Source organism: Pollicipes pollicipes, unplaced genomic scaffold (genome assembly GCF_011947565.3).
Source record: "Pollicipes pollicipes isolate AB1234 unplaced genomic scaffold, Ppol_2.1 Scaffold_6578;HRSCAF=7798_pilon_pilon_pilon, whole genome shotgun sequence".
Classification (NCBI taxonomy): Eukaryota; Metazoa; Arthropoda; class Thecostraca; order Pollicipedomorpha; family Pollicipedidae; genus Pollicipes; species Pollicipes pollicipes.
Window position 1 is genome coordinate 18,294 of NW_023596901.1, and position 16,854 is coordinate 35,147.

A 16,854-nucleotide genomic window follows, 5' to 3' on the forward strand; every position below is an offset into this window, starting at 1 on the left:
TTTCCCTCACGCGCAGCTTAACCACTACACTATCGGTAACCTTAAAAAAGAAGTCATCAAATTAACATCGAATATTGTTGCGCCGTGGGAAAGAGCACGTTGGTTCCTGGTTATTTGGATTACAGCCATTTCGGCCAGTCGTGGTCCTTTCAGCATTATGGGATGAATGAGAATGGACCACGGTGGGGTAGGACTATATGCACCTGGGGTTCCATTCGCCAAGGATTTTCATATACAGCAACCCCTCTGCGGGGTGTGTGCATGACGCTCGGACGGGGCCCCCACCATAGGGCCGCTCGGCCCGCTCATGGTCGACGCATGCTGCCTCCGTCCGTCGGGCGGGCTGTCGCGAGGACGCAGGACAAAGCGAGCGAGAGGATAGCGTGACGAATGACAGGGGCTAATTTCAGAGAGCATGTCACCTGATGAGACATGTGCAACGCGATAATACGCACACCACCATGTTGTCTCTCTCCGAGCAGTCAGGGACGTTGGAAGTGAAATAAGAGATTTAAGACACGGCGTGCAGCACTGACGCGCGGCGTCAGATTCAGAAATCATACGTTTCGCGCCCAGTTCTGAAAGCCATCTTTTATCACGCAAGCCGCTTGTGACTGTGTCTTTCACACGTATGTACGCGGATAGCCGTGTGGGAGTAAGCTGAAACACTCATGAGATACATCCATGGACTAACCCTCGACACGTGGACTGACCAAGATGTCTCACTTCACGACAGTCCGGTGATGAGCAGCTCCGATCGCATGGGCCTGGAGCTGCAGGCGGCCCCTCCTCAGCTGCGGGAGGTGCTGCTGGAGTTCACGCTGAACGTGCTGCTGCACCAGCCGCCCGACATACTGGACTTCGCGCTCGAGTACTTCAACAAGCTCAAGGATAAACGAGACAGCGAGAAAAGTGGATCGAGCAAGTAACGACTGGGCCGATCAGTGTATTCAGCTCAGTGTGTAAGCTCCAGTCTCATCAGTGTGGTTCCGTTTCCATCCTGTTTGCCTTGGTAACTTTTCCCAAATGAGCCGATGCCGCGGCACCTCCACAGTTCACATTTTTAATGGTTTTTAATTTATTTTTAATTTAAGGTTAATGGTTTTTTTGTATTGTAATGGTATTGTAATGGTAAATTTAAGGTTAATGGAGTATAAATGGTACATAATGATCCATTTTGTGCCATAACCTCTAAATTATGAATGTGCTGCTAAACGTGTGTATTTGACACCTTTCAAAAAGATACCAGAGACCGAACCGGACAAAACACAATGGAACTGTGCGCTTCTACAATGAGCGAAATCAAACTGACTGTCAGCAGTACTTTTATTGCAAATGATGGATGAACACAGCAATGAAAAATGACACGCTTTTATGACAACCACCGGATACCTTCCCTGCACGTTCTCCGACAACACGTTCCCATCAGAATAGACATGATATGATTGTGGCAGGAGTCCAATGTTCAGTCTTCTTCGACAGCACGCAGGCGGGAGTGGCGTGTGTGTCAGAGGCGCGCGAGCACGACACGGCTCGAAATCACAGTACCTGTCTGGGGTCAGCAGCCACAGGGCCGCTCCAGTCTGAGGCGCCTTCTCAGCGCATCAGCCTCTACAGCGGCGGGGGAGCGGGGCTCGCTGCTCTCAAAAGACTGCACAATCCCTGCCAGTTTCCAGTACGATCTGACCCTTCTCTGCACGTAGCCAGTGCAGTCCGGGGCAGGGATGAGGGGGCTCAAACGCTGGCCTGCCGCGGCCCCGCTCAGCGCGCGCAGGCCCACCTCTCCAGTCGTGCTGGGGACGCTGCCAGCCGGCCGTCTCCAGCTGGGCCGCCGGCGGCCTCAGCCGTCGGTCTGGAAGCGGGTCCAGAGCGGCTGCACCGGCTTGGCTGGCAGCCGGTGCTCGGGGAGGCGCAGCGCCGTGGCCGCGTGCGTCAGCTGCAGTGCACAGTCCGGGTGCGCGTTGCCCGGCAGCAGCGTGCACTCGCGCTCCAGAATACACGCCACGCTCTCCAGCGCCTCGTGGAAGCCGAACGCCAGCGCTGCGCTGCGCACGCGGTTCAGCTCCTGGTGGGACGAGCGCACCGGTCAGTCTGTCGCCTGGCTGACTGGCTGCTCAACAGCGGGGCGGCTTCTCACAGACTTAAGTGCCGTGACAGATTGCGAACGTGCCAGCAGCAACGCCCAGTCAGCCCACCGACGACACACGGCACCACGTCGCGAGCCGGACCAGCGGCACCAGCGGTACTGTACCGCGAGCCGGACCAGAGGCTCGTGCGGTACCGCAGCGGGACGTCCACACACACACATGGCAAAGACCTGCGCAGACACGCCCCGCGGCCCGGCTCCACGGCGCCGACCGAGACCACTCGCCTTGTAGAAGTGCTGCGTTTTCTCGGGCAGTTTCCTGGCGTGGCGCAGCACCTTCTGCACGTCCGAATGCAGGCCCGACTGCTTGATCCAGGTGACGCACGTCTGCTGATAGCTGCGCTTGCGCGACACTTTGATGGGGAAGGGCGAGGCGACGCCGGCGGCGGCGGGCCCCAGGTTCGTGAAGTCGCCCAGCCACGGCAGCACGCTCGTCCCTGTCAGCCAAAGGGGAAGATGGGGCGAGGCGAGCGGGCACGAGCGGCGGGTGGCTGTCACAGGGGGAAGACGTGGAGAGGTGAACCAGCACGAGCGGCGAGCGGCTGTAACAGGGGAAAGACGGGGCGAGGTGAGCGAGGACGGGCGGCTATCACAGTGGGAAGACGGGGTGAGGTGAGCGAGGACGAGCGGCTATCACAGTGGGAACACGGGGCGAGGTGGAGCGAGGACGAGGCGGCTATCACAGTGGGAAGACGGGGGCGAGGTGAGTGAGGACGAGCGGCTATCACAGTGGGAACACGGGGTGAGGTGAGCGAGGACGAGCGGCTATCACAGTGGGAACACGGGGTGAGGTGAGCGAGGACGAGCGGCTATCACAGTGGGAACACGGGGCGAGGTGAGCGAGGACGAGCGGCTATCACAGTGGGAAGACGGGGCGAGGTGAGCGAGGACGAGCGGCTATCACAGTGGGAAGACGGGGCGAGGTGAGCGAGGACGAGCGGCTGCAGCAGACGGAAAACGGGGCGAGGTGAGCGAGCACGAGCGGCGAGCGGCTGTAACAGGCGGAAGCCGGGGCAAGGTGAGCGAGGACGGGTGGCGGGCGGCTGGCGGTCTGCTGCGGGATGGGCTGACCCCGGCAATGACCGAGTGTAAGATGTCACAGAACCCTCCCGCTCGCTATGTATCTCGTCCGATGCCGAGCGGCTGTACTTCTGTTCCAGAATCACCGGGAGCTCGCGGGCAGAGGTGAGCAGTCTGGGCACAGCGCCAGTACACGCACTGACCTGGTTCGAAAAGCGACAGCATGAGGTTGGCCTTCTTCTTGCTGTCAGCCCAGGAGTAGACGATGCCGTACCAGTCATCACCCACGTTGACAAGGGCTGCTGCGTTCTCACGCTGTGAGGCCGGAGACCAACAGCGGTGTGAGGCCACCAGGCTAAGATTCGTGGTCCGTCACAGAGGGATTCAGGAAATATTACGACTTCTAGTGTCGTGAACCAACTGCACATATCACCCGCTAGAGCCTCTGTGACGGACTTGCTGCACAGATAGCGCGGAGTCCGTACTTGCCTCACAGATAAAGCGGAGTAAGTCCGCCACCAAAAACAGGTGTGCGGCCAGAGCCGCACCGTGCACATAGATCACCACACGACATATGGCCTCGGCTGTACATGAGGCGACCTGGACCTGATGCTGGCATTAACACGGGCTGAGCCAACATGCATACTGGCGACCTTGGAACGCCTGGCCGGGGGCATCGAAAGCGACGCGAAGCCCGCCACCTGCTGGTACAACCGGGTCCATCTCCAGCGTTGTCGGCGCAGCAGGCTACGTGCCGCGGCACCACCACCACCACCTAACTTCACAGCGACGGTGCCCACACCGACGCGGGTCACGGGGGTGGCCTGTGTGACCTGACCTTGAGGCCGCCGTGCAGCAGGACACAGAAGCAGGGTGTCCGGACCGCCTCGTCGTCCTCCGAGCAGGGCACCGCCGACACGTCGTCCGCGTCTGCGCGCAACACGCGACACCAGGTCACAACGGCTGCCCTGGTGGCCGGGAGTTTAGGGGTGGGCGGCGGTGCTGATTCGTGGACCAAGCCGCTACCGCAATACCACTCCACGACAGCTCACTAAGTGTAGCCGGGTACAAGGACAGCTTATGCCACAAAACACGAGCACGTCGAGGAGCGTCTAAACACACATGGCACTGACTTGTCAAATCGTGGGGATACGCCAAGCGTGGTAAGTCTTAACCTCAAGGCTGTCAACGGTGTTTCGGACACGTGCGCAAAACTCGGTCACCTAGCTGATGACAAAATGACAGAACTGATGCATGCCGGCTGGCTGAGTTTCGCGTGGGAGTCAGCTGGTTCCCACATGGACCTAAACCCCTAACCTTGGCCTATGTGAGCGGGTCGGCTGACTGTTCCGGAAAGGAAGACAGCCGTCACGTGAGACGTTCAGTGACAGGTCACAGGACAACACCGTCCATTAAACGCCGCGCCATGGGGCCGCCAGAAAGCCCGCCCAGCGGAGACGGCTCGCCACTCCCAGCCAAGAGTGGCGCCACTCCCGGCCGGCTCCAGCTGCTCCACTCTAGCGACGTTTGGTCGCGGGCGGCGGCGGCCGCGCCAACACTTGCCTGCCGGCGCCGGCAGCACCAGGTGTCGGGAGTAGGCCGGCGGACTGGCCACATCCACCACCGACAGGAAGCCGCAGATCTTCAGGTCGGCCGACACGGTCCGCTTCACGGCCTCGAAGTCGCGCATCCGGTTGTAGGTCTGACGCCGAGGAGAGGGGTGGGGAGGGGGAGGGGGTGTCAGTGAATGGCCGGGTCTGCGCGCCGGCCATGAAACCCGGCTTGACGCGCCAGCATTGGCCGCTCGTCATCGACGGAAGCAGCGGAAGGTGGACCACCTCAGGCGCAGTGCGGGGGCGGTACTGGCAACGCTAGGCAGCTGTGGCCATCAGATGGAGACCGCAGTCGAGGACGGAGAGAAGAGATGGAAGAACGCATACATAGATAGGGAAAGAGAGGATGCAATCGAGCACCAAAAGTGACGCGCTCGGGTGAGAATAGGACACGGCCCGACTGATTTGTTTCGGACTCGTTCGGAGGTTCGTTGTTTGTCACTGCACAACAAAACTAAGTTCAAAAAGGAAGAGAAAGAAAGAGGAAGAAAGGGAAGGTTTCAACGAAGTTATCCGTAAAAGGCAAACACAAAGATCTCGGGTTTGCCCAATCGCACAACTAAAACAGCGTGAGCAGGACCGTTTGGGGTATCGATCGGCGCTGCCACAGCCACCTGGCGGCGGTGCCTGACCTGACCTGACCTGGGGCGGCGGACAGAGCGTCACCGGCGACGACAGGCTGCCGCAGTGCAGCACGCCACTGAACGGCGCGTAATTGGTCTCGGCCAGCTTGCGGAACAGCGCCAGCGTCGACTGAAACCAACGCGGCGCCGCTGTAACCGGCCGCACGGCGGAGGCAACCACGTGGGGTGTCGGCGGTGAGGGTACGTTTGACAATGCAGAAATATATGCCGGGCTGAAAATTGTAAATCCCACACCGAGTCAGGCATGGTCGAGCATGGACCTAGTTAAACATCGTCGACTGCACGTTAAGCAGGACCGTTCCATCCTTACCGGTCCCCATGAGCTTCCCAAATGCGCATGATAAGGTTCGGTACGGTTAGCTTCATAATATTCAGTGTAACTACCATAGGAAGCCTCACACACACCAACTCGGTACGGAGCGCCAGCTTTCGACCAGCGCTGTGGTATACGACCGTCGCGCCGGTCACACGTCCAGCCGCTTCCGCACCTTGGCCGAGAGGGGCGGCTCGGGCGTGTGCACCGCGCCCTCGCCACCGCTGAGCTCGACCAGTCGCTGGAAGGCGGCCGGCGCGCCGCGGCGCTCCAGCTCGGCCCGCTCGCCCAGCAGCACCACGTCCAGCCGACAGGGGAACGAGAAGGGCAGCGGCAGCCGGCCGCCGGCCGACAGGTGGCGCAGCGACGATTCGCCCACGCCCATGCTACCGTCCGTGATGATGATCACCTGGCAGAGGCGGGGCAGCGTCAGCCCACATGCCCTTTGGCCACCGTCACCCAGCACGGACCGCGCACAAACGTCCGAAAATCACTCGCGGTAGGAGAAATGGAGTGGATGGCGGACAGAAGGGAGCGGAGAAAATTGTGTACAGAAAACAAACATGAGCAATAGGACATCTAATAACGGTCATGTATTTCATGCAAATATTATTTCGTGACACATCGATACATGGATGTGCAGTTGAAGATTATCGATACATCGAAGCATGCGTGAGGCGGGCGGCCGGTGCGTCCACCCAGTCCGGGCTGAGCGGGGCGGCCGGACCGGCCTGCGGGGCGGCAGAACCGACTGAACCCCACCTCAAGCTGACCTGGCAGGCAGTGCCGCTGCCCCACTCCTCGGCTACCACGGCATTGACGCCGAGCAGCGCCGTCTCGACACAGGACTTGTCGTACTCGGCCAACGAGGACAGCTGGCTCTTCAGCTGGTCAAAGTCGCGCGTGAACGAGCCCAGCACCTCGTACCTGGAGCTGTACACTGCCTGCCGATGCAAGCAAGTGACATAGGTCTAATGACGTGGCACTTAACTTAATGCACACTCTCAAATATGATGCTATACCTGCACTTATGCTGTGAATGGGGCTATATGACGCGCTCAGCTGCCGAAGCCATATGGGATCGCCTGTCTTTCAAACTGGTAAAATGGCAAGCAATGTAGGAAATCAAACTCTGTCCCTCTGGTTTCCGAAATCTACATTTTCAAGGCCATAATATGCAACAAATCACATGAGTTATTCTACATCAACTGCAATGAAGGTCACACCTGGGCAGGTCATGTCATTCAGTACAAAGACAACCCTGCAGGTGCAGGGTTGTCTTCTACCGTCTTTTACTGCTTACCACTGCAGCAAACTCCAGTTTGCAGTTGTGGTGAATGTGATTCAGCAGAGCATGAATGCCTTTGATTGCCAGCTGACGAACTGTGGGTGGGTCCTCCGTACGATCCGGTTGGGGAACCAGCTGACTCATTGACAGAGACACATCCAGCCCAATCACTGTCGGCATCCTGAAACTGGCTTGCTGACCGCACCTACTGCAGATGGGAAACCAGCACAGAGGCAGGTTATCACTTTTTTGCACAGGATGTGATATCACTCATGCCTAATATAGCACAGAAGGCACAGAGCTCACTTGGGAAGGGGCTTCATCAAAATGGTTTGGCACTTCTAGTTTGGGAAACCCACTGACTTGCAAGATGTTGTCACATCTGGCAGAGCTTGTACATCTATATAATTTTTTAATCTGTCATCTTTGTATCCAGCCTATCAGGTTCATCATCCTACTCTGTCAACTTGGTATTCAGCATATCAGGTTCATCACAACAAACAACACTCTCCCTTGTTCTCAACTTCATGGACAGTGGGTGGATTTTTTACCTCAGTATTTCTAAGCTGTAATGCAGCATCAATGAGTGTCCTTTTGGAGGGCCTGTTATTCAACATGTGTTTGATTCCTCATCTGACATCCAAAAGTAAACAGGCCTGAGCATCATTTTTTTAAAAATGGGATTATATCCATCCTTTGATACAGCTTGAATAACTTATTTTGTGGTGTTAAGTCAAAGTTTGAAAAGATATCCATTCAAAATTGGTATGAATTTATTTTTCTGGGCACAAAAGCATGTGATTTGCTGAAACCTAAAAAATTTTCTGCTAGACAATTCACCTGGTGGCACTTATGCCTTTTTTTCCATTGGATAGAAGACTACAATGAAAATCATTGTGGTGATTATAAAACTTATTGCTGATGGTGATTAGTTTATGGGATGCCAACTGTGATGGTCCTTGTGCACCCAGAACTCCTTATCTTTTGATTCACATCATGCAAAATTAAGCATCAATTTGGCTACCAGCTGAAACACAAACCTTTGAAGCAGATATGATTTAGCTCAAGGAGATGAAGTTTACATTCAGCATTGATTTCAACAGAATTGATTCTACTAAGATGTGATCAAGATACAGATGGGCACATTAGCTTGATACACAGGCAACTTAAGAATAACACAAAGACTTAACTTAAGAATAACACAGTAATAATAACAAAATAATAATAATAATAAACAATAATCACCACAATAATAACACAACTTAAGAATAACACAAACTTATTAGCCCCCAGGCAATTATCAGTTGATTTTATTTCCTAGAATAACTTATTTTTAAGGTTTATTTTATGCATGCATTGGCTGCCCCACTATAAAACATAAATTAAGTTTAATTCCTGTATTTGAGGACTCTGAGGTGACTTGTTTCCAGACTAAGAAATCCATGAAATGTTGAATGTCTGGTGTAGTGGCAGCACATCAGCAACCATTTCATAATGTATATGCTGTGAACTTGAGCACTCTGAGCTTCAGACAAACATGCTCAAAATGCTTGTTTTAAAGAAAAGGATTGAATATACAGCACAAATTGTTCTGACCTGAGTTAAGCTCATGCCAGAAAGATGCTACCTGCGCCATTTGCAGAGCCATCCTGCACCATAGATAAATTTTTGCAGTCTGGGCCTGATTGACTAAGTCTGACTCTTAACGCACACAAACACACACACACCTCTTGTGACAATTTCATGAACAAAGTCCGATCTGACTGAATGAAAATTCGGTCAATTCTGGAATTCAAATTCCTACTAAAATCAGGCACCAACCTATGATCCTCAAATCATAAAAAAATCCATGAAACCCATCTCCCACTCATCCCACCCAGTCACCACCCAATCCCACTTATCCCAACCAACAAACTGGACAAATTTGCCGCCAGTTACCTAACTCTACTTCAGGTAATATCCAGCTGCCTCTTGACGGCATACACGAGCACGATCTTGCAAGTTCGGCCAATATCAATGTCTCATGGGCCGCACAGACCACCCCTATAGCCTAATACCACATTTTTTGATGAACTTCACCCGCACCGTCCAATATGTGTGCGTTTATTGAAGCTACTGCGCCATGTTCTGCAACCAACACAACGGGATAAGCTAGCCATGAGATGGTAGCTCTCTTGTTTACGATGACGTCAAATTAGACAGAATTATTGAACTCTGAAACACCAATATGATCGGTTTTATGAAAGCAACTAAATCAAAAAAATGTGATAACTTTTTAGAGAATTAGATGAAAAATATATCTCAGACATTAAATGAGCTTTCTTGACCAAGGTTTAAATCTACCTCGTACGTCATACCTAGTAAGTGCTACCATATCATCAGCTGTGGACCTTGCCTTTGCTATTTCTGAAATAAGCGTAAGGCTGACATGCAGTGCAGCTACCGGAATTGTGAAGGTGGTGGATGGTTAACGTGGCTGTTGCTGGCTTTTTAACAGTGGCTCTGTGCTCCTCACACGAAGTCGGACTGTATGAGTATAGTCACGCCGTAGGAGCGCGCGGGTTGGCAACAGGTAAGCTGCTTCTATGGTTTGGTCGGGGTTATGTGCCCTATGATGTATTTAGTAGAAAGATTGGTTAATTTGGACAGGTCATCGGTCATTGAAAGATTGAAGTGGTATTGCACCATCATCAGGGCAGAAAGTGCAAACGTTGAAATATGCTGATTGCCATTTCTTATTGTTTAAGGCTTACTGGAACTATGTTTTTCACCTTGTTTTATGCAAAGTGAGGGTCAAAATGTTGCGGTGTGATGTTATGTTGTGGTTTCTGTTGCACGTGTTTTGAACAGGAACGTTTAATATTATATGGATGTTTCCAAAGGTTAAGTGTGATTTTCTTAATCTTTTGAATGGGATTATGATGATTGTCAGTACTGTGAGCAAAGATGATACATTTAATGTTCAAGAGTAATGTGCAATGCATTTAATTTATGCTCAAGAGTAATGTACAATGAAGCAATGTGCAAGAGTAATGTGCAATACAATACATTTAATGTGCAAGATGATACATTTAAGGTGCAAAATTTCATGGCAAAGACAGCAAGTACTATCATTTTGCCTCATCTTGTAATTATCTGCAATTTGATCATTTCTATCCCACATCACTTGGCAATTTTGCAGGCTATCTCCTTCCTGTAAAAATGCTATAGTGAGAACTTCGACACTGGAGATGAGCTCATCGACGGACAGCGACTGGAGAGACCTGGATACGACTCCGGAGTTCCGCGAGTTCGTCGGGAAAAAGCTGGACCAGGTGGTGGAGTGCATGATTAAGGAGAAGGACAGGTGCAAGCATCTTCGGCCAGTGCCGGTGGAGGGCAGTGTTCAGCTGTTCTCGGGGGCGCCACCGCTGCAGGTGGCCGACGAGGCCGCGCCTGAGCCGGCGCCCAAGCGGCCCCGGCTGGCTGGCGTCGATCTGCAGAAGTACCAGCTGAAGAAGAAGAGCCGCTGCGAGCGGCGGCCGACCGCCGGCGACGGCCGGGCGGCGCCACCAGACGCCTCGGGCTCGGCCTTGGGGGCGCAGTCGTCGCCTCAGAGTGAGACCGGAGCTGCTGCGGCGCCAGGTGACGGCAGCTCCGACAGCAGCGATGACGAGGACCTGGCTCGCTTTGCGGAGGCCGCCGTACCCGCGGACTTTATGTCGGCACTAGCGACGAGTAAAACGGTGAAACTGGACGCGACGTGATTTTGTGTGCCTTGTCCTCCGCAGATTGTAGATTGCGATTGGAGAGATCGCAAAGGCTTATGATGCTTTTGGTATGTTGATATGCTGGCAAGTTTTTTGTAATAAATGATACTGCGTTGTGTATTCACACTTTTTTGGAAAACTGACAAGTAGGCAGTTGCGCGACCAAAACACCGAGAAGTCCCCATTCGTGTAGTGCATTTGTACCTGACGTCTGTTATTTCAATAACCAACCAGCCCAAGAGGTGCACTCATTTCCCCGAACCAGGCCCGCAATGTGTGTTCCGCGCGGTGTGGATACCGCGCCTCAGCGGTAGACTGACTTCACAATGGTAAAGGCTTAAATCCGCAACCTATTATCATATGGTACTGTACCGCGATTGGCCGTGACCGCGTTCTGTACCGTGACTGACGTGATATGGCGACGCTAAATAACTTGGTATGCCTTGTCGTCTAAACCCCAGCTGGCTGGGTTGCTCGCGCTTAAGTTTTTCGCCTGATGCTTGTGTTGGCGTCAAACTGCTTGTCCGCTACGGTACTGAGCAGGGGTGTAGTTTCACAACATAAGTCGATTGGCTGCTTGATGATTGGGTTGGGGGAGGATGAACAATGAAAAATTACAAACCTACCCTTAAAATATGCCAACAGGTTTAGAAACAGGTTTCTTGCTGGGTTTGGCCCATTTTCTTCTCAAAGTTAGGAGGCTGGTGCCCAAGTTCGGGGGGGGGGGGGGCTTTGGCCCCTCTTCTCAACTGAATAGGAAACTACAACCCCGGTAATGAGGTACTTATGTTTTGTCTCAATTGGTTTCAGTTCTGTTAATTTGTGTTAAAGACTTAACGTCAATGTCCTCGTCGCAATTTGGAAACGTCTCGTCAGAACGCGACAGCAAGCAAAAGGTTGTGCCTTAGATTTAAACGAAATATTTTCACCTGTCAGTGATAGCGATTGCCGCAATTTAGGTTCGAAGCCGACGCTTGTATTCTCTCACCACCGCGACCTGTGCGACTTTAAGTAGACATTCAGTTCATGGCCGATACTTGCGGTCAGTGGGATGAACCTTCAAACACCACACAATGCTTTATGAAATCCTCCATCTGATCAGGTTGGTCTGCTGGAATATTGTCATCGCCTTGGCTATAGTCAGTGAAGGTTAGCAATGAAAAGCCAGAAGGAATATCGTCGTTTTTATCAAGTCAAAACATGACGTGAGACACTTGCGAGTGGTTGCGTTGTTGCTAAATTATGAAGACCAATCGGACGAGGCTTATACCTCAAGGTTGTCCTAAAAAAAGAAAAAAATGGTGAAACGAGTAACTTTGCGTCAGCATTTGTCACTTAAAACAACAACTCAACTTCAAAGCATCCCGACTACCCGGCGAATGCGTCTGAAAGTCACCTGAAGCGCTGCTAGTCTCCCTGCAGTCATCCGGCATCATGCGTCATGCGCCAGACGACGGTACGCCATTGGATGGTGTGCATGTAGTTTGCGGGGTTTAATAAATGCATTCATGCGGATCAGAGTGAGGCTATTTCGCCTTTTCCACCGGGCGTAGACAGCCACGGTATCTAAGCCGGTGAAAGGATACTTCATGTATGTCACCGCGCTCGAGAAACGCGGGCCGTTCCGGGCATGTCACTGTTATCAAGGGGGCCCGCCCGTAGATCGGAGTAGTGGCATTCCTGGGTCGTTTACAAATTACTTAAAACTAAGTGATCCACGATCCGGGAACGAAATGTCAGCACCAATGGCCAACACGTCCCACACTGCCGCGCATCTCACAAATTCCTCTCATCCGTCAGGCCGCCGCAGCTGCTGTCTATTCTTCCAAAAATATGGACAAAATATTTCTGCTAAACTACGCGTCACTTCCGTCGTAGTTTAGCAGAAAAGCGCTACAAACAGGAAACGCTAACATTCGCTTGGCGAAAAAACAACATAATAAAATGGCGACACAGGACTCAACGATGCTGATAGTGGAGAATGGCCGCCGCACTACGCTTCAGTTTGAGTGCGGTGCAGCCCCAGTATTTGTCTGAACGATGATCATATGGTATGCCCTATGCTGGAACCTGTGACAGCCCTCACTGCGCTAACGTCTGACTCTAAGCTGCTGTAACGGCGTTTCCTTGAACAAAGAACGGACGATATGCCATAGGTATGGCACACGTCCCGACGCGTCACTTCCGACAGTCCTCTTCGGGAAGCCAGTCCCCGCTCTACCCGCTGCCCACGACAGTTCACTGCTTGCTGCGCTTGGCCTCCTGCTCTTGTTGCTCCACCGGTCGCTTCGTCCCCTGCTCCTGCTGTACCACGTCCCGCTCCTCCGGCTCCCCCGGCTCCGCCGGCCGCTTCGCCTCCTGCTCCTGCCGCTCTGCTGGCAGGTTCACCGGCTTCGCCTCCTGCTCCCGCTGTTCCGCCGGCGGCTTTGCCGCCTGCTGCCCCTCCGATCGTTTGCCTGCCTTGCCCAGCCAGTTGGCCATGAAGCCGGCCGACGCCGAGCGCTTGGTCTCGTCCAGCGGCTTGTTCGTTACCTCCTGGTTGCGTACGTTGTTGATGTCCGCGGACACAGGATGCCAGGCAAGCGAGTCCGCAGGTGTGATCAGCGCCAGCGCCGTCTCGTCCGACGTCTCCCCAACCGACAGCCAGTCCCGCACCGCCTCCGGCGTGACGAGGAACACCGGCATCCTCGAGTGAAGCCAATCCAGGCGCGAGTTGGCCGCCTGGGTCAGGATGGTAAAGCTGTAGAGCGGCTGGTCACCGTCCTGAAACCACAATCACATCGTGATGCTGTTCGTGCGCGAAACTCACGGCGTGCGACGCTTAGAATCACAGCTTACAAAAGACAACGCCGAAAGTCGTTAACAGACCGCGTCAAACAAAATGAAACTACGGAAATGGGAAGCTACCAGTTTCTTTCTCGAGTACAGGACAAGTCCAAAGGCAGAAGCCTTTCATAACGATTTTTTTCAAAAAAGGCGAAACTTTCATACCAAATTGTCACAGGAGAATGACTTACCGATTTCCATGACTCAAATATGCCAGCCATCATTGTGAGCTTTGGCCCCTTCCATCCCTCGGCCTCACTCCACAGGTCATCTTCATCCAGGCTGTTCACATTGGTGCAAATGTCCCACTGAAATTCGTGTCTAGTTAAAGAAACTATACTTAAACGCTACACGTTATTACAAGCCAATGGTGAGTTTATCCGATGCATATATCACTGTCACGTGTGTGGGCACGTATTCATACTACTGTAGACGAAATTGGGCAAGTTTGAGCTTGTACAAAACGGCTTATTTTTCAGCCACAAAATACCATCCTCAGCAAAAAAATGCGTGGGGTTGAGCACTTTCGGTGTTTTTAAGTTTTTGAACAATGCTAGATTGATTTTGTGGCATTGAATGACGTGATCACACGAGGTTTTCTTCCCCGAGGCAGGACGAGGGGGGCGGGGGCGGCTTAACAAACTAGAAGAGACTGCCCAGTAGCGCAGAGACGAGCGATCAAAAAATCATTGGTGCACTACCCTGGTGCGCGGCCAGTGTCACCCGGCCACACAGTTGGCTGCTGAATGTCGTACCGTCTGCGACAGCAACGCATTCCAGTTGACCGCGTTTCGTTCCAATTTGACCGCCAGCGGGACTCTGGGCAACATATGCCAAAAGTTCGCAACCTTGCAGTTCTAACGGAAGTATGCTATGCTCCACAATGTTCCATTAGGCAATGATTTGACCTAATATAATGTTGTCGAGCTAATCCATTCCCCCTCCCCCTCCCGATCGGGTCATGTGGTACCAAGAAAACACGAAGTATAAAATAGTTAGCTGGGTTAAAGCCTACTTGTTACTTACATCTTTGCGTTGTTCACTGTACAAGAAGTACGGCTTTTTACCAGCTCCGTCCTTTTTCCACTCGTAATAGCCATCACAAACAACGACGCATCTGAAAATCGCACGTAGTTAGGTAAGCACCAGCCCATTAGTTTGATTCCAAAACATGATAAGACTGATTAAAACTTCCATAGGTCAAAGTTCTTCACCACCAGATGAGGTTAGAGTTGTATACAACCACCAACATTAGATCATCGCAAAAGACCATGCGGTGATAAGTGATACAATGTGATATAGTGATACAGCATCCAGTGAGTTCCAAATAGAAAATGACACGCAAACTATACCTTTGACCTTTCTTGAAGGGGTGGGAAAACATGGACTTCTTCAGGAACTCTTCAGAGCGAGCGTTGAACGTCGAAAGCTTCATGTCTGCCACCTGTCCCTGCAGATGCATTATTGTCATGCTTTACGCCTTGCATTATCATCTCCTGGAATGAAATTGCCTATTCCCAGTCCAGCAAGAGTCTGCTTAAGAGCATCAACTACGGCACCGTGGCCATAGTCCCATAACCATCCGCACATACAACAATTAACTCTACCTGGAGCTTTATCTAGGGTATGCCACCTTTATGGGACCTAATATCTGGACGCATTCTGCGTGGAAAATACACACCAGCATTTCCCTTATCGCGTGTTATCAACACCAGACAGGCAAGCAACGGCAATCGCCGCACCTTGTGGAAGAAGGGCACCAGGCCCCATCGCATCGGCATCACCACGCGCTCGTCGTCGGCACAGCCGGCGTGCTGTCCCCGGATCAGCACCGGCAGCGTGCCTGAAACAGACACACGTCGCCTTCAGCGCACCGCCCGATGAGCGGAAAGGCTGGGGTGACGGGACCCAGGCCTGCTGCTAGGGCCGCCACTGAGTGTGCGCAAAACGACCTCCTATATGATTTGTGGAATGAAGCGTTTGAAAGAATCCTCCTTGCCATTGAACAAAAATTATGAGACCATGAAGTCCCCGCCCAGTTTCGGAAAGCAAGCTTCTCAACAATTTGAGGACCACTGAGCAATGGGCCGAATCCATCGGGAAAATAGTGGCAAAAAGGTAACAACGAAACATATTAATTCAATAACGGCATGGTCACAAGCTGCGCAACTTACAAAGCCCTCCGATATTAAATGCGTATGCCACAGGAAAAGTCCTTCGTCACCGACCTCTATTGGATTACACTCATTATCGAAAACATGGGGCATACCCGTAGGAGCAATATTATAAGATGGGTGATACGCCTTTGATCCCGGCTGGTCCACCCAGCGAGCTTTGCGGAATTTCCCGCCGCCGCCTCCCTTCTGCTCCGCTTCCGGGACATAGCCGCAGGCGCTGCGCACTCTGTCAGGCTGCAGCGTGCTGAGGACATCGGTAAATATAGCCTGATGCATATCTACGTTCAATCGTGTTTCACCGAAAGACAGCAGCGAATTTAAACGCTAGGATGTATATAGAACACGGTACGAAGAGACCCATCACGAGAGAATGACAAGCCGTTCACATGGCTTCATTATACAGCCTATGGAACCATTCTGACATATCTAATGCGTCCGAGGTTCTGGCAAAATAACCTCAAGCTAAGCTTTCGCAATGCATTTATCACAGCTGACGAATAAATTAACAAGGGACAAATCTTACCAAGCAGTTCGTCCACACATTGCAGCGGACTGCGTCGTTGGTGACGGTCTCGTGCACCCTGGGAAGGTATTCCGAGAACACAATGTCGCTATTAGGCCAAGCGCCAGGTGGAAAGGCACACGTAATGTCACAGCAAGTCACACCTTGTCCCAGCTGCTCCAGACAAGACCGCGCTCACAACCGATGTGCTTGAGCACAAACATGGACGGCAACTTTACCTGCGACTCTAAATCAACATGCTTCATTCGCGTTATCAGCTACGGTTAACCTAGCAAATTAGGTCGACCAAAGCAAATCGCATTTCGGATAACGTCTGCGTGAGTTCGGTATGTTCACACCGTGACGCCGATCCCATTCAGATTACATCCCCTTTATATCGCGCAAGTAGAGGGACATCATCCGAGGTCATCGAATGATGACCGATGGCCGAATGACGGTCATCGGCCGAATGACGGCCACAACGGCCATAGCGAGGGGTGTGGAATCCGAACAAGCTCCGCTTTGTTCACAACCATGTTCAGCATTGCATAAAAACAGGGACTAGCCCTCGACACG

General features: G+C 52.4%; 3 protein-coding genes across 4 annotated transcripts; 1 reads left to right on the forward strand and 2 right to left on the reverse strand.

The window, feature by feature from the left end:
* Nucleotides 1–740: 740 nt before the first annotated feature.
* LOC119106992 (integrator complex subunit 14) lies at nt 741–9,092 on the reverse strand. The gene is made up of 11 exons (XM_037230337.1): nt 8,963–9,092; nt 7,040–7,232; nt 6,510–6,680; nt 5,912–6,145; nt 5,422–5,532; nt 4,734–4,868; nt 4,390–4,393; nt 4,005–4,096; nt 3,370–3,481; nt 2,372–2,583; nt 741–2,065 (listed from the first exon to the last, which is right to left on the reverse strand). Exons 2-11 carry the CDS (start codon nt 7,202–7,204, stop codon nt 1,841–1,843), a joined length of 1,461 nt encoding a protein of 486 aa, XP_037086232.1. The 5' UTR covers nt 7,205–7,232; nt 8,963–9,092; the 3' UTR covers nt 741–1,840.
* Nucleotides 9,093–9,462: 370 nt separating this feature from the next.
* On the forward strand, nt 9,463–10,893 carry LOC119107004 (uncharacterized). Its single transcript, XM_037230351.1, has 2 exons — nt 9,463–9,596; nt 10,206–10,893. Exon 2 carries the CDS (start codon nt 10,255–10,257, stop codon nt 10,768–10,770), a length of 516 nt encoding a protein of 171 aa, XP_037086246.1. The 5' UTR covers nt 9,463–9,596; nt 10,206–10,254; the 3' UTR covers nt 10,771–10,893.
* Nucleotides 10,894–12,433: 1,540 nt separating this feature from the next.
* Nucleotides 12,434–16,339, reverse strand: LOC119107000 (abasic site processing protein HMCES). Of its 2 annotated transcripts, none has more exons than XM_037230345.1 (7): nt 16,300–16,339; nt 15,869–16,020; nt 15,342–15,442; nt 14,952–15,043; nt 14,626–14,716; nt 13,791–13,907; nt 12,434–13,536 (listed from the first exon to the last, which is right to left on the reverse strand). In XM_037230345.1, exons 1-7 carry the CDS (start codon nt 16,317–16,319, stop codon nt 13,012–13,014), a joined length of 1,098 nt encoding a protein of 365 aa, XP_037086240.1. In that variant the 5' UTR covers nt 16,320–16,339; the 3' UTR covers nt 12,434–13,011. The 2 variants fall into 2 exon arrangements, with proteins under 2 accessions (XP_037086240.1, XP_037086239.1); XM_037230344.1 differs by having other exon boundaries at nt 14,952–15,049.
* Between the last annotated feature and the right edge of the window lie 515 nt (nt 16,340–16,854).